At 42.7% G+C, this 18,279-nt stretch overlaps 1 protein-coding gene across 1 annotated transcript in view; it reads left to right on the top strand.

Annotated features, from left to right (window-relative positions):
* Positions 1–18,279, top strand: part of LOC147666280 (alpha-N-acetylgalactosaminide alpha-2,6-sialyltransferase 2-like) — a 225,207-nt gene that overhangs the window by 183,780 nt on the left and 23,148 nt on the right. The window contains exons 5-6 of the mRNA XM_086949163.1: positions 9,413–9,575; positions 17,776–17,914. Of these exons, the coding sequence (XP_086805289.1) occupies positions 9,413–9,575; positions 17,776–17,914 (302 nt within the window). The remainder of the gene's footprint in view (positions 1–9,412; positions 9,576–17,775; positions 17,915–18,279) is intronic.

The following is an 18,279-nucleotide window of genomic DNA, read 5'->3' as shown; positions in this document are numbered from 1 at the left end:
GTGTCCAAGGAATGATTGTCAGAACCCGTTCATGCACCGGTATCACTGACTCTTCAGTCTCCCTGACCTTTCCCTCTGCTCCTCCCCCTACAACCGTCTTCTAATGAATAACAGTCCTTGGGATGAATGGGCGAGGAGGGACGAGCTGCCTGATCTTTTGACATTCTGATGCGTAAAGGGCATCAGTGTCTGTCCGATTTATTAACTTTTCCATCAGAAGGCCCTGGGACAGAAGCTCCCATTGTAGCCTGCTGCCAGCGTCCTGCATGCAGATCTCATTTCCAACTTCTGTCTACTCAGATGGTGCTCATATGATGCACATGCTCTGCCCCTCTGGGGAGCTCGTGTTTATTTCCCTTCCCAATGGGGGTTTTGTTGTCATGCATGGGCAATTCTCTTCACAGGCTTTTTTAGATGCAGTGAAACATAAGCTTTTTATCATGACTTAAAATTAAAATACACACTGTGTTGGGGCTACTTTGGGTGCATGCATGGAATGTTCTTCTTTATTGTGAGTAGCATCCAAACCCACCTCACACTGGTGAAGGAAACTCACAATGAGAAAGGCATAGGCACTGGGGCAGAAATTAATGAAATCATGCTCTGATGTGTTCTAGATTGCCAGTGGAATAGGCGTGATGTTAAAGTGACATTCTGCCTCTTTTAATGCCAGATGTTGGATAATCCAAAGTGTGGGTCCAGAGAAAATCGCAGATGCTTTTGTCTTTGTTGGTCCAAGAGAGCTTGACCGAAAGTCTAGTTGGGCAAAGCTAACCACATAGCTCAATCCATGCACATTTTCAGTCATAAAGGCACATGGCATTTTCTTTTTCCCTCTAGGCATTGGGGTCATGCAACATTAGTTGCAGCGATCACCCTGAATCAATATCCACTTGAATTATCTATCTAACCTTCAGTTTTTAACCACAAAATCCAGTTATCTGGAGAGACCAGAAGGTGCCTCAAGTCTAAGCATGGGCGGAAAATCCGTTCCGCTCGCGGATTTTGCGGATTTTCGGGAAATCCGCAATCCGCGAGATTCGCGAATCTCCCGCAAAATCCGCAAATCCGCGAGCAGCGGATTTTGCTCGCACTGCTCGCACTGTTCGCGTGAGTTCGCGGCTTCCCAGTACAACTTCGCGCCCCGCGAATAAGTGCTAAATTGCAGAAATACGATCTTAGCAAAACTGAAACTACTTGCCAGGTTCAAAAGTTCAGGCTCATCATTAGTAGCCATTTCCTGTAGTGCTTCCTGAGGGGCCCCTCCAGAGTTCAGTTGCCAGTTGCAACTATTATGTGACCCTGCTCTGAACCTCAGAATAGTTACACATATGCCACAAAGGTCCTGAATTACAGCTAAGGGAGACAAGCAGGAGCCAGGCTGGAAGTTAAAATCCATTAATCAGCCCCTAATTCATTATTGTCAGTTGGGGCAGGGCAGGTGTTGTAACTAATTTTGCAACAATGAAAGCACTTAGCAAGTGCAAAAGATCACTAATCAGGGCGCACTAAGGAAGCAGGTGCCAGCTAAAAAAATATTCTGTGACACATTAATCAGCCCCAAATTAATTCAGGTCACTTGAGGCAGGGAAGGTGTGCTTTGCTTTGCCGAAAATAATGTACACTGGACAACCAGAGGGTGTGGTGATGAAACAGAGGGTGGCATGGGTGGGCCAGAGGGTGGCATGAGTAGTCAGAGAGTGGCAGTGGTGACAGAGAGTGGCAGTGATGAAGAAGAGTGTCCCAAACAGGCTGGACACGTAGAAACAACAAGTTCGCGAAACTTGCGACCCGACAGGTAAGTTCGCAAATTGCGAAATTGTAAAAACCCTCGCGAACTGGCAGAAACACGGGCGAACACAAAAAAAAAAAATCCGCAAATTCGCGGGAATTCGCGGATTTTGCGGATTGCGAATTCGCAAATCCGCAAAATTCGCGAACGTGAGATCCGCAAAATTCGCCCATGCTTACTCAAGTCCCGACAAATGTTGCTTAAGGACTTTTCTGAAACACTTAACACCAACTGCTACTTTTGCTCCCACTGAGGATGCCAGAGAACTGATCTTAGTCTTCACGCATAACACGCTTCTCTGGATGAAGGTCTCCTTGGTCTATTATCGGTCACTCGAATCTCCAAAATCCCACACAGTCCGATACTACCTGTCTTCTTTTTCCAAGGTTGATGTATCAATATTCATGGGCAAGAACAGCAAAATCGTCATCTATACTTCGGATGACAACTTCAAATATTTGTATCTCAATTTTCCGACTTAGCTCAAAACATGGAAATCTCTCAAGACTAATAACCTTCCCACACAAAAAAACAGATTCTACCACTGGCTTACATGGGCACTATTACCAAACCTCCCCGTTCACATGTCATCTTTCCTGTTCCTTTTACCTTACTCAGCATTTTTTCCTCCCCTAGAACTCTCAATGAATTCTCCTATCCTCTGACTCATCTCCCAATTGAGCCTCTCCAATCCAATTCACCTACCCAACTGCCACTCCTAACACACTAAACCATTCTCTATTTATCCTGGATCACTTACCTCACCAATCTCCTTTTCTGATACATCGATGGGAATGTATGCTATTTTTCCTAACTCCCAACTTCTTATTCAAACCAATCGTCCATGTATCACTCATATTCTCACCTACGAAAATCAAAGACCAAGCAGTACCCAAATCAATTTCATACACGTCATCTCCAGAGCTTCAACACATTTCAGAAGATCTGGGAAAACCAGACTAATGAAGGTCACTGTTAACAGGATCACTTATAAATCTCTAACTGGGCTCAACACCCACACACAATATCGAATTGATCTAAGATATACCAATAATCTAAGAAGGGTTCTTCAAACCTGAGTCTTCCACAACTGTTGAATACTTGACTATTTCTTAATTCCTTTCTCCACCTCGCTCTCAAACGTGAGTTCTAAGCCAAACAGACCCGAAATGGAGACACCAGTCACATTAACGTCTTTTTGTTCATGCCAAGAGTTACTTGTTCACCCAGATAAATAAGAGATCAATGCAATCAAGGCCCAATATAATGAGAATATGTCGGAAATCTTGAATGAACTAGCCCCGTACGCAGTCAAGGCGAAAATCCAAGAATCCTTAGTACACTAAAGCCTCGAATAAAGACAGAAAGTCGCCTAGCACTATTAACTTCAACATGCACATTAGCCATTCACTAAATTCTTAGAACTTTTCTATAGGGATTGTGGGAATAACAGAAAACATATTGTTAACCGCATCGCTGCGGCGGCTTTTCCCGCTGTGCGCGGCGGTTTTGTAAATACCGCGTTACATGACGAGCTCAGCTCGTCATGACCGCACGGCAGGTAAGCCTCATGATGAGCTGAGCTCGTCATCAGCGCAGAAGGGGTTAATATCAACTCTAGATTGACTTGAATGAAAATGGATGTAGCCAAAGAACATGTGAAATCATCAAGCCAACTCCAAATCCTAATCTACTGGTTAGTGATTTCAAAGAAAATGATTTCTTTGAAGAGAAAATCATAACGATTGAAACGTTCCTGTCATTCACAAACAGTGACCACATTCTTAACTCGCCAGTTAAGAAGTAATAGCTGTGGGCACCTTTCGCACAGATCACTATAAGCAAAGTGTTTAACACTATAAACTGTGTGAAAACCTTGTTTCAATTCACAGATCCTATTCCAGGCATGCATCTCAAAGACATAGGCACCTCAGCTGCCCTCTGTTGAATTACGTTTATCAATTAATTCCTGAGACAATGAGTGGTTTCTGGATTCTTAATTTGCACTCAAGAAATCTCTCTCCTACAGTAAACCAGGAGAACACCTATAGGATCTGAACAACAACTTCTGCTCTGTGACAAACCTTTTTTCCTGGTAAAACTCCTAGCAAGCCATGTAGCTATACAGCTAAAAACATTCTATCATAATCAATTTATCTGACAACCTTCAATAGGGTTTCAAAATTGGTGTGTAGTATCAAGACCACCAATCAGCAAATATCAAGTGATCAATTACTCTTCATAGGGGAAAGGGGCTTTTTTTCACTCATTCTTCACTTAGCTTCAGTATTAAGAACACCTTTAGAGACTGCAGGGGAATTAATTGAAAAGTCCACAGATGCTTCTCCTCATACACAAAGAATTGCAACCAGCAAGGAAAAATAAGTGGTACCCTGATAGCACCCTCTTGGATTAGTTTCCTCTGGGATTTATTCAGTCCCCTTCTATTTTCAACCTTTCTCAAGCGTTAAATAACTTTTACCAGTTAAACTAGAATGATACTCAGCTGCAAATGAAAGTCTCATCCCCAAACACTGCACCCCTGCCCTGACTCAGATCCTTGATGATATTCAATCCTCCTTCCTCAACCTCAAATTGAATCCTTTAAAAGCACAGGGTCTGTATCTTGTCTGAGAGAGAACTCCATTGAAAATGCGACTGAGTTCCCCACTCTCCAAGACTATGAATTATCCACTTGCCTGTTTTAAATGCGTACGGAATATAGTTTGATCATGGTTTGGCTATATTTCTGCCCATCTCCTTTAGAAGGGCTCACATATAGAGATTTTTCAACACCATTCACCACCTGGAAAAACCTGGCACCAAGGGCATGGCATGGGAGGCATTCTTTTTTTAAAATTTTAACAAGACAATACCGCATTGGGATTTTTATTTTTAAAATGTATATATTTGTTTTACTTTGGGCAATCCAGCAAAGTTGCAATGCCTTGTCAGGAATTACCTTGATGACTATTCCTGTCAATGTTTGAGATGTCCGCCATTGTTGGATTTGCTTAGAATTCCAAAATGAAAGTTTGCACTTATTGACTGCACTAAATTGTTCAGCTTCACAATATATAAAATAAAGAATTTGCAAACAATCATACATGTTCAAGCCAAATGTACCAGCCGCATCTGCAACCCCTACAGTCCAGATCCAGACCTCAAAACTGTAGGTTAATCCTTGTCCCTCTCAAGATATAGGAACTCCCAATCATTGGGAATTCCAAAGACACATCTTGCTTCTCTGAAAGCAGCCTCCCGCCCTACAGCAAGGTTGACATCTGGCATTAAATATGCTGACCCTTCACCCTCTTTCTCCCCACTCTTCAATGGCTACCCATCAAAGATAGCAGTATCTTCAAACTGGGGCGTACCATTCACAAACTTCTGCAGTCTAGGGCCCCAAAAACCCTTAAACAAAATGTATGTGTGAGAGATCTCCTCATTGAGGCGGGGGAACTCCGCACACAAAAGACAACCGGAGGAGTTGACCTCTGCATGCTGGTTTGTGTATTGCTTTTTGTGGTACATTAGTAGTACTATTGTAATACTACTAATGTAACAAAATGCAGTTTGTGAATAGGCTCCCATTGACTTTAAATGGTGCTTACTTTTGCCATCAGATGTTTTTCCAATTGTGACTGTAACCAAATGGAAAGAAATTATGTAATTAGTGTTTAAGAATTGAAGCTCTGCATCATGGCAGCCCACTGCAGGCAGAGTCTGGGTGTAACTTGTGATCTCGGGTTGGCAATCAAGCAAAGTTGACTCAGCCTTACACATTCCTAAGGCTGATACAATACACTTAGTTCTAGTTAGGAGGCTAATAACAAAAACATTAAATAAATGCCAAGAAACTATTCCGCTTATGGCGAGGGCAGTAAACATGATCCTTTTTACTTGGTTAGAAGTGCATAAACCCCTGCAGGAGCCGCTGGTGGTGCAGTGGGCATCTAACAGGTGTTCAGAGGAGGGTGGATAGTGAGATGCATAAACAGCGGTGATGCCGTTGGGCACTGTGTTGGTGTCGTTGCACCAGAAATATTCAAAACAGGAAGCGACATAAATAGGCTGGGTTTCCATAAAGCGTAGGTGTGGATATCTATTTCCGCAAACTGAATGCTTTCATTGGGTTGTTTTATTTGCTCGAAAAAAACAATTCTCAAGCCCAAACTTTATGAAAATGAAACTTTTTTTAGGCTTTTTATTTTTACAATGCAGCAACATTTTCAAATTCTACGTTGTACATCTCAAGAATAAAAGTTGGATCTAAATTATCAAATTCTAGGTTGTACAGCACAAGAATAATATTTGGGGCTAAATTATAAAATTCTAGGTTGTACAGGATAAGAATAAAAGCTGGGGCCATTTACAAATACAAACAGATTTGTCTTTTGGCAATCATTTATTGTAACTGCCTATGCATCTTAATAGGAAATAGAATATATTTGCCTTACGTCTTTTCTATATTAGTTATTTTCATTGAAAACTAAGAATGTGCAAATCTCTATTTTATTTTTCTTTAGTAAATTGTGCGAAATTTTGTGAAATGTGGCAGCTGGTATTTTCGCATGAAAATTGAGCATGAGCATACCGTGCTTTCATAAGACTTGCATGATACCAGTAGGAGACTGGTTCAAAGAGCTAATGTTTCATGGCCATTATTTTCACAAGATATTTTCTGTTCCTACTAGTGACTCGAAAGGAGGCAATATTACATATTGTTCCCAAAAAATGAACAATTTCACGAAAAGTGCATCAAGGAAAAATTGGCACTTTTGAGATCATAGCAAAAATCTCACTGTACCCTTCCATTTGCATACTGAAGTGGAGTTGTTACGTTTTCATTGCTCTGATCTTTGTGTGAACCTTTTCTGATCACAGGTTCAGACCTTGTTATGGTTCATGTAGGCTGTCATTCTTGCAAGGTCAATGAAATGACTACCAGGTTGGATTGTGTAATTACTGCTCGACCTAAAGCATTATCTAAAAGCAATGAGAGGAAACCGGTATAAACAGAATAGGTTCTTATTGGAATAAAGGATTGTGTTATATGTTTTATGTGAAAGTGGGATTCTTTTGTTCCTGCATTTTTTTACATTTTTATTGTCAATCAAACGTTAAAGTGTGGGTGTGTCAATATTTAGACAACTGAGGAGTTCTATATGACTCCTGTGAGAAAACTAATGGAGTAACCCCACGCCGTGAGTTACTGCTGGGTGTAGTAATTTGCCATGGTTGTGTAGGAGTTTAAAGGGCCTCCTTCTAAGATCTTCAACACAGGGCTCGACTGGCCAATAGCAATCAGGCACTGCTAGATGGGTCGGTCTGACAGGTGAGTGTGTGGGCAGGTTTTGTGGCTCTGTGGTGCCGCCTCTGTAGCTGTGGCTGTGTGGGCCTGGGTTGTGACAACTGATAAAATGACAAGGATGCAGTAGCAGTTGGTTGTATGCCAGAATATGTTCTGAAATATTGCCCAACGAAGTTGAAGCGAGTTTACACTCCAAAACCGGACGCACAGCGTACTCCATGTTACTTCATAAAATACAATGAATTCATCCACGTTGAAAACAAATGTATTCAAAGTAGTCCAAAGTTCATCCGTTTCTGATGTGTTACATGTGAGACGCTTCTGTAAAAACAGCTTCTAATCCGGCAGATACGCTAATCCAGGCTTTTTTCTGTCGCATGAGTCATACATAATTGATCCTTAGTGGTTAATCATATTTTTCCCAAAGCATTCGGGCTATTTGTAAGCCCTTCTTCAGGGGGTGAATGAATGAATGAATGAATGAATGAATGAATGAATGAATGAAGTGTGTTTTATAAGTCGCGACGAAATGTGCTACACCAAAAATACCCAAGGAAGCCTTTCTCCAAACAGTAACTTGCCCTCGTTTTTAATCCGTTCCAGTTTCCCAGCAGCGTGGGTTTTAACAACGCTGCCATGAGTCCGATATCCATAAAACCAACCACGTTCCCCGTTCTTCGTACCATTATCTTCCATCGTTATAAACACCTTCTCAATCTATCCACTCCTACAAACAAGCAAACTGCTCACTGATGTTATCCTCCTTCTTAACTGATATGATGTGCCTCCTCAACCTTAATCCAACCAATACCTACGTTCCCGCAACAATGCCTTCCCCTTGTTACTACAAATCCCATAAGGATGCGTTTAGAAACGACCCCTTTTCACAGTTGATGCAAAATATCCTGCTACATGCTTCTTCAGGTGTTACCTGAGTGCCCCGCCCACCCTTAGATGTTATGCTCATACATTAGTTATAAAATTTCATGTATCAATTTTTCTCGTCAAGCAATTATATAAACGTATTGCACCCATTCCCACATGTGTTAAATTACATACAAAATGTACATGTACAGTGCAAACCGAATCTGACCATCGTGTTAATTTTCAACGTGATTACCCATTCTAGAGGATAGATGGTATTGCTTCACATGTAACTTAATTACAGTTTTATCACCAGTTATCCGCGGGTGCAACTTGTTAAAAGGGCAGATATATTTCATATAGATTGAAAAAAAGGGGAATAAACAAGTGCACACCTATTTTTACATTTTTTCAATTTCACTAGATTAAAGTTTCGACAATTATTGCATGTAGCCCGGTAACGCGGTCTGCCCTAATTCCACGGAGTGAATAGATTGAGAAGGTGTTTATAACGATGGAAGATAAAGGTATGAAGAACGGGGAACGTGGTTGGTTTTATGGATATTGGACTCATGGCAGAATTGTTAAAACCCACGCTGCTGGGAAACTGGGACGGGAAGTGTTAAACTGGAACAGATTAAAAACGAGGGCAAATTAATGTTTGGAGAAAGGCTTCCTTGGCTATTTTTTGTGTAGCACATTTCGTGCATCGAGGAAAAACGTTACTTATGAAGCTCACTGCTAAACGTATTTTGTAAGTTCACGATGCACTATATAATATTCTTCATGTATGTCAGTTGGAAAACAAAATCTAATGGGTGTGTGTATTTTTTACAACTTGTAGTGTTCCCCTGAAGAAGGGCTTACAAATAGCCCGAAATGCATTGAAATTTTGAGTAACAGGATGAGTTCCTTCTAGGCAATTTGGTTTACGAAGTTCATTGAGTATTTTATAGAATTCTTTATTTGCACATTTAGCGTTTTGAATTCTGTCTGAATAGTACTTTTTCTTGCTTTTTCTTGCTGCCAGGGTCGAACTAGGACTGCAAATAGGGTGAGGCACCAAAATAAAAGTGGCTACCACTAGCAAAGCATATAGAGAAAAAAGTGGTAACATTAGAGAAATTAATAGTAATAAAAACCTATTGGAGCAACTCATCGGGCACTGCCTCATTGCCCTGTAGGCCAGTCCAACCCTGATTTTTGCCAACCCAAAATCTTTATTTTCCCAGGGTATTCTGCAAAGCTGAAAAGGACACAGTCACTTTACACGTCCCACTTGATAACATATGTCCTCTGATTTGACACTTGGGTGTTCTAAAAAATATTGCAATTACAGCTGAGCGGAATGTTTGAATGTGTACTTTCCAATCATCATGCACATGGCAAGTTTTTGCAACACATTGATGCTAACATAACTCTTTCTCCCCATTTATTTTCAGTTGTCTCCTCCACCCTGAAGCTTCTGAACCATTCTGCCAACAGCTGGATGTTTGACGCTAAACCGCAGGACGGGTGCGTGCGTTGTTCTGTAGTCGGGAACGGGGGCATCCTGAATGGGTCACGACAAGGCAAAGCCATAGATGCCCATGACTTTGTGTTCAGGTATGAGAAATGAAATTGCTATCCTTGGTCAAGCATCCCAGTTGTGACTATCCATTCTGTGACATTAGTTTGCAACACTCCCTTGTGACCCCTCCCCCACCCCACCTGGCAGTCCTTGATTTTTAGCCTCTAGCGCTTTACTTTGCATGTCTTGCAGTTTATCTTTTTCCATTGTATGTTTGGGTTCACAAATCTCTGCCTACAAAGTGCTGCTGACTAAAAATCCCAACTGCATATGTCAAATGTGATGCCAATAGGAAGCGACCTTTTCAACACAGTTGTTATCACGTTCCATTACAACGTGGTCATTACAACAACCGCATTGCTAGAACGCGATACCATTACAAAGCAAGTCATTAGATCGGCTTAGACTAGATGGCGCTCCAACCTAAGAAATAGTATGATTTACTATTCCAACACCTTCCCTACTGTTGCGCAAGGTGGAGTTGGAATAGTAAATTATACTATTTCTAATGTTGGAGCGCCATCTAGTGCAAGTCAATCTAATGACTTGCATTGTAAAGGTATTGTGTTGTAACAATGCGGTCGTTGTAATGACCTCGTTGTAATGGAACGCGACGTAAAAGCATGCGTTGTAACATGCTATATTCGATACCAACACCAGAGAAGCAGTAATGGCTCCAAATAACGCACAAGTGACTAGTCCATCAAAGTAGGTAAATGGTATGCATTCAGCCCTGGGGCTCTACTGCCTAAAGGCCCTCTTTGAAATCACCAAAAAACATACTGCAAGGGGGAGCATACAAAACCTAAATAAAAGCATCAATTCAAAATATCAAAATCAGTTATTTATCTAGTCCATTGAGGCCACCAAAGCCATTTGCGTGTGAAGTAAATCTTTATTCTTCTAAGCAATATATTGTGAATTCTCATCCCAGTCAAAGCATTTCGTCCTTTCATCAGAACTTCATCAGAGATTGCAAGAGCTTATTTGTGGAAGAGTTCTATATTGATAACACACTGTCCCTTCAATAGCTTCCGAAATATGATCATTTCTTTCATATCCAGGTGCAATAAGTATTTTCCAATGCACTCTGAGGGAGCAGTAACCACAATAAAGTATGATTACTAGTACACTCTGAGATCACCCTCTTAGCAGAACATCTTTGGGCTCTCCTGTTGCAATGCTAAAAACCATGGAGCACCCTCAGAGGACTTGCTGACTATGTACAATACTGATCAAGCAAGGGAGCATTGTCAATGAGCAGACTAGCACAGCTTCAGAAGCAGTCTGAGAACCTCTACCTATTTAATAGAAGTAAGATTTACGAATGAAATAGTTCAGCACTTCTCAGAACAACAGATTGTTATGCTGGCCACATTTTTTACCTTTAGAATAAGAGTGGGTCGTGAACTCCACTCCGCCAGCGTAGTTTGCAGAGTTTTGCCAACTCCACACTCTGCTGGGAACGCAGAGTTCAACAAAAACTCCAATTCCACAGCGTCGCGGAGTTTGCCCCTGTCACCCACCCCTAGGAGGCTGGCGGGGCTTAACTAGTGCGTTCTCCACCATGCCCGGCCTGTCCTCCCCCTGAGTCCTGGCTGTCTTCTCTCCTCATCAGTCCAAAACCCCTATGCTGAACTTCTTGGGAGGACTGCGCATGCACAAACGCATGGGCAGTCCTCCCAAGATGTACTGTTGTGTAGTTCCTATATTCCCAATAGGCTCTGCGCATTGGAATAATATATCCTTTAGATTTGACATTGGACTTTGGTCAACTAGGTCTCTATCGAATATACTAAACTTAATTGTGTGTGTGCCAGCTAACTCAGAGGTCACTAGAAACTTTCTCGAATTCACAAGAAGGGATTAGTTTCTGACAACCGCATAAACATGACAATTTTGTTTCCCAAGAATAAGAATATATCTCTCAGAGTCGTTTAAACAATAGATAAGTATTTCACCCAGTCAATCGTGCATGCTTCATTTCTACAAAGTTGCAGAGAAATAGAGAGACAGGCGTTTTCTATAAAAAGGGTTTATTGAACAGTCGTCTTTCTCATGCAAGAGAGGTGAACTGCTACAATCATTATGCAGACTGCAAAGTATAATGCATACAGCGTAAATAGTAATATGAAATAATACTGTAAGAGCATTGTATGGTACATACATAAATAACTTAGACTAAAATACTCAGCTGGTGCTTCTAAAATACACCTACCCCAATGTACCTAACCTAAGTCTAGTACGAGGGAAGAAGTAAGTATTGTGTAGCATAGGTTTAGTTTTTTGCCAAGAATCTACCAAAGGTTTCTCTAGGTTCTAATCAGCTCCATACCTTGTTAGAATGAAGGAGGTCTGGTATCTCTGTCTCGGGACTCGATTTCCCAACAATCCGCAAGGGGAGCCGGAAACACTGCAGCTGGATTCTCGGCAGGAGAAAGGCAGCTTCTTGATCAGTGCGTCAGCTGGAGAGTCGGCTTCCTTCTGCACTTGCTGTAGCGAGCTGCGTCGGGCAAGTAGGTCTTCGAACTGCTCTGAACCACTGTATCTTGCTAGAGCAAGTGAAGGTATATTTATACCTTGAGGTGTTTAGGAATGCCATAGTTTGACGTAAAGTCGGGCATATGAACGTCCGGAAAGAACCCCTTGTTCTTTGTGAAGTAACTGAGTTCTTGGACAAATCAATATTCAATCAAGGGGAAGTCCCTGACTGCTTAAGCTGGTTTTCCAATAAGTCGTTGTGACGTTTGGTATGGGTGGAAGTAGCCATGCCTGTATTTGGGTAGCCTAGGCTATGCCTAAATAAGGGCTTGATTTCTATGCCTATATAAGAGCAATGTGAATTGTACCTATATAAGGGCATGAATCGGGAAAATTCACTCTGAGCTTAAAACGCCACACAACAGTACAGCAAAGGGGTTTTGCACCGACGAGGAGGGGAGACAGCCAGGAGGAGGACAGCCTGGGCACGGTGGAGAACGCACCAGGTAAGCCAAACAGGTGGCAATCTGGGGGTCAGGAACCCACAGAGTTCTTAATAAACTAAGTGGAATTCCGCATTGTAGCACTCTCCCAACTCTGCCCACCCTTACTTTAGAACCTGGGCTGGACTTTGAACTAAAATCACTCGTGCCAAAAACACTTGAGGAACATTTCATAGACCTAGCAAGGATTAGTGAGCATGCATGGCCCTCCCTAGGGTTTTACCTGGGAGGATTTAGCAGTGTGAATCTTTTCTGGATTCACATGCTGTACATTATTGGTAGCGTCTGGAACACTCCCCTTTTACAGTAATTTCTCCCTGCTTTTTCTTTAGTTTCTTTGTTTGGTTGTGGGGCATAAATGTCCCACACCATTTGGTGCTTAGTCCAGCTTGTCCTGATGTCAGACACACTCCTCAGAAGTCTCCTTTTGTGGTTGCCATCTTCAGATTCTTTTTTCTGCCATTAGGTCTGAAAGTATCTCTGAAGCTCTCCAAAAATCAAAGGAAAGAAGAGCAAAAAAGAGAAATCATCGAGGAAATTTCGAAAATTAGAGAATGCCATCATGATAGTCCAAGGAAGAGAATCCTTTCCAAAGAGTTCCACCAACTTCCACCTAAAACAATGAAGAAAGTGGAACATGCACAGAGCAAAAGACTGAGAAGGAAGACTGCATAGACAGTGGGACCGCTGCTCTGCGTGAGATAGATAATACATCTTTCCATTTCTGTCCAGAGTGCGACCACAAGTTTGCAAAGAGGAATAACCCCTAAGTGTGCAATCTTTGACTGCAGAAAGATCACAACTCCAACTTGTGAGGCCTGCGAAGAATTCAAATCAAAGATGCCGAGTACATGAGAAAAGCAAAGGCAAGCACACTACACCATGCAGGAGCAGTAAGACCTCGGACTATCAAGCGTAGAGGAGGATAATGCTGCCAAAGAGGCTGGAGAAGAGTGCCCGGATGTCGAGAGAGCGAGATCATCGACGTTGAGCGCAAATGCAGGACATCAAAGGAGAGGTGCACTCAGGTAGCACTGAAAAAGTTGGGAGCAGTCGAGCTGAATGTTTTGGATTCTAGATCACAAAAGACTGCCTGGGTGCCAAACGTTTTGAGGACAGAAGACCAATTGAGGCAAAAGGATCCCCGCGCGCACCAAACAAAGAATACCGCAGATGGCAGGGTCTCAAAGACACTGACGTCAAAAAATGATCGAAGTCGAGAGAAAAGCAAGAAGTTGGCAATACAGCCAATAGCAGCCGAAACTTCGATGCCGAAGAAAAGGGCAGTAAATACACTCGGTACCGAAGAACGCGCACTCAAATATGAGTGCAAGAGAAGACAGAACAAGGCTAAAATGGCCACAATCCTTCAAAAGAAGAATGACTTTGAAGCCTCACTCTAGGAATTCTGAATAAGGTAAAGCTTTTGATGGAAAGCGCATAGGAGGAGAAAGACTTAGGGAGGGAAAATTAGCAATACTCCTCTCAATGGTGAACACCTTTTGGGAAGTGCAGTAGATGACACACTGCAGCAAATCAAAAAAGACACAGCAAAGTCGATAGGGGCCCTATAGCTTAAGGGCAGCAGAGAAGGGGAATCACCCCTACTGGAAGACCATTGGGAAGTGGAGGTTTTCAAATCCTCACAACACATCAAGTCTGCCAACACATCAGCCACGCGTAAACACCTGCCCAAAAATGGCAATTTCAAACACCACAATGGTGAGCGACAGGCAAAGGAGAGCTGTCAAGAGGGGAGGCAGCAACAAACAAGTGACTCACTAAATATGGAGTTCCAACCACCCACACACAACCTGTGGAGGCGGAATATGAGGCTACTTCCAGGGGTGGCGGGACGTTACATCGGATTAATGGATTCTCAACATCACCCAACACAGCTATTATATAGAACTGGAAAAACACCCACCAACTAGGTCCCAAAGCACACCACCCACATGAAGTAAGACAAGACCTAGCTTCAACCGGTAGCAAAAGAACTGCTACAGAAACAAACAATAGAAAAGCTGCCCCTAAAAAAAGATCAATCAAAGAATCTACTCAACATACATCCTGATACCGAAAACCAGACAAGTCACTACTGCCCATTCTAGACCCCCACTTCCTAAACAAGTTCATAAGAACACAAAAGTTCAAGATGACTTCTCTACATGAGGTCATCCCTCAACTCCAGCAAGGGGATTACATTGCAACCCTAGACTTAAACTATACTTATCTACACATTGCAAGGAATCACAGGCACAAGACGTTCTTGTGCTTCATTTTACACAAAACATACTACCAAATCACAGCACTACCTTTTGGCATAAAATCCGCTCCCAGAGTATTCACAAAGTGCCTGGAGGCCATAGCCAATCCCCTGAGAAGAAAGGGACTACATGTGTACCCCTTCTAAATCGACTGGCTGGTGAGAGCAAATTCTGCCCACAGGTGCAGAAATAGCCCAAGAACAGTGATGATGACCCTCCACAGTTTGAGGTTCACAATAAAAATGGAGAAGTCTTCACCCACTCCAGAATAGGAGAAGCTCTTCTTGGGAGCAAAAATAAACACAATACAAGTGAAGGCATTTACATGCGAGAAAAGAGTCCTGGCTATAACACAAGAAGCTCTCTGTTACCAAAAATGTCAATCTCTGACAGTGAGGGCTGTGAGGAAATTACCAGGAAGGAAGGCTTTCTGCATACCACTAATACCACATGCTGGGCTACACATGAGACAATAAGGGATGGGTCCAAAACCAATGGTCACAGGCAACGAAGAGCTGGGTAGATATAGTAGTTGTCACGCAGAGAGTGCAGGATGAAATTAGTTGGTGGAACAGAACAAATGGCAGGAAGACCCTTCATGACACCAGCGCCAACAGTGACCCTCACCACGTACGCCTCGTGTATGGGATGGGATGGGAGCTCATATGGAGAAGCTGAACATCAGTGGGGTATGGACACCAAAGGAAGCAGTACATCTCCCACATCTACTGGGGTTACGGGCAGTGTTCCCAGCCTGAAAAGCAAGTCGTATTTGATTTGTAAGAGGCCATTATAAGAAAGTGGGATTCTGATTATGCAATGGATCGGAATCCGTGTAGCATTTCGTCGTCTTTGCCCATCCTGAATGAAAGGATGAAACCAATAAATTGGTGACAAACTGGCTATCTATTGAGCAAAAAGCCTATCTCTGTTGTTGCATGCATGTGGGGTGATTGCGCAAAGCCCCAGTGCTTAGACCTTTTCAGGGAACATAAGAACAGTATATGGAAATGCCAGAATACCTTAAAGAAAGAAGGCAAAGTTGAATTATTGAAGTACACTGTACCATAAGCATTACTTGCTCTGCAGATAATCATCATGGACAATGTACTATGAACAAACACTTTTTATTGACTAACCTTGGGAAAAGGCAATGGTAATTACGAGTACGCACTTAATAGCTATATACATTAAGTGGGGTTACGCAAAATAATGCCCCGCCCGCAGAATGTGATGCCTTTGATTCTACCTTACCTCAAAGATATACTTGGGCCTTGGGCTGAATGTGGGCCCCTTGGAGGGTTGAGGGACCCTCTGTTCTGCAAAGCTGCAGGAGCCTATGTTACGCCCCTGTATACACGGTCACTGTGGGGCCCAGTGTGCTTAGAGCTACATAGTAGTGCCTCCTACTCATATAATTGGATTCCAGTAGGGCCCTGGAGTAGAACAATCATTCATGCTGCTGCAGGGAGAAAGATTCAGAGAGTATGGGCTGCACAGTGTTTGCAGATAACCAGAGCCAGACTGGCCATAACGGGCATCAGGCATTTCCCCAGGGGCTGGTCCAAAAACATTTCTAGTGCTGCTTGGATTTCCCAATCCGACCTTGCAGATGACAGTAATGCATCCTGGGCACTGATGGTAGGTAGTAGTCTGAGGCTAAGTGTAGGCAGTGATAGAAAGAATGAACACGCTGGCCATCACAAAAGGAGAAGGAAAGACTTCCGGTTGAAATTCTGCTTGCAGTCTGCAAGTAAATGAGAATGCAGCCCAACAGTCAGGAAAGATAGCTATTCTCCATAGAATAATCCGAGTGAAAGCAGTTCAGCAGTCACTTGGAGTCTTTTTTCTTTGAGTGAGATGGGCAAAGAGGTCCCTCGACACACTCCCTGGTGAACTGAAACACTTGCAGCCTGTGACCTCCACTGGATGTCGGCTAAATCACATTGGTGGCATTCTCATCAGCAGGACGATGGATGCATATAACTGTGATTGTCATCTCACTGCAGCCACTGAGAGCTCCTGTACCTCCCTGACTGGTACTTTGGGACTGGTAGTCGAAGTGGACCTCCAGGCTTACATAGGGTCAGCTCAGCATATCATCTACCTTCTCAAACAGAATTAGAGAGACAATCCCTATTTTCAGGGCTGATGCACCCTTCTGATCTCCTGGTAACAGTCAGTAGAGGCAGTCAGGTCACTGGTTCTCTTGTCTAATGAGGTTAATGGCCCTACAAAGACCTTTTCTCTACGTGGGAGGTTGTGTTTTGGATGATACAGGTGATAGTAGGGAATGTCAGGACATCCGGAGCCAAGCAGGGTCTGCCGCACTCTACCTTTAGATGGCTTCTCTGTACTGCAGCCTGCTCTTGATCTAGGACTCACAGGCTTCAGGTAGTTCTTCTACCTGCCAGGGGATGCTTCTGACAGCCACAGTCTTCCATGCATTGCAATTGGAGTTATAACAGAGCACAGGCTATCATTCACCAGGTGCATAGGCTGATGTCCTTATTCCTGGGAGACACCATTCACTAGTCTTTGAAGTATCCAAGGACAAAAGATAAAGAGATGTGCTGGCACACCCAAGGGACGAATAAAGACATTCCATGCAGAGATCTCCTGTGTGAGTAGTGTAAACCATATTTTTTTTTATAATCTTCTTTTATTTGTAGTTTTGAAATACAGACTATAGAGGTAGGCCTTAAAGTGCCTGAATGGAAAGTAAAACTACTGAGTTCTGATCTACTTGCTTCTCATGTGGGACACATAATATATCGGTTCAGATTTCACTGGATCCCCTAATCTGCACAATCAGAACTTTTTTGGGCATGGACATTTCAATGACAAAGGTGAGAAGGTACTCCAGACTTAGTGTGTCACCAGTAGACGAAAGCATACATTTAAAATGCTGCTCTTGCTCGTTGCACACCTACTTCAATATTCAGTGCCTCTTCCTAGCAATCTTTCGCTGGTTTTTGTTTCAGGTTGAATGGAGCAGTGACTGAGGGTTTTGAGGAGGATGTTGGCACCAAGACCTCCTTTTATGGATTCACTGTGAACACCATGAAGAACTCCCTAATAGCCTATCAAGTGTACGGATTCAAGAAAGTACCCCAGAGCAAGGTATGGTCAAGTGGGTGTACATCCTACTGGGATTTTGTTTTGTACAGCAATACTGAGTAATGGAAAATGTGAAATTACCATATCCAACATGCTTGGCAGGTCCTTTAGAACTATGAATTAGTGCTAAAATGGGTGCGTATTGTATCAGTATTCACACTTACTCGGATTAGGAGTTTGGTACAAATGACGCCCACTTCTATGTTGATATGAGCAACCACCACCAGGATGAATTCAGTTATAATGGCAATTACTAACAAAACACAAGCAGTAATAAAATGTGCAATATGAGCACAAAACCATTTGCACAGATTATTGCCCTCTATTTACAAAAGGTTGCATAAGGGCCGTATTACAGAGAGCGCCCC

The sequence above is a fragment of the Lissotriton vulgaris genome, unplaced genomic scaffold (genome assembly GCF_964263255.1).
Source record: "Lissotriton vulgaris unplaced genomic scaffold, aLisVul1.2 SCAFFOLD_991, whole genome shotgun sequence".
Lineage (NCBI taxonomy): Eukaryota > Metazoa > Chordata > Amphibia > Caudata > Salamandridae > Lissotriton > Lissotriton vulgaris.
The sequence above is the reverse complement of the archived record's forward strand: the minus strand, read 5'-3'. Positions and strand labels throughout refer to the sequence as shown.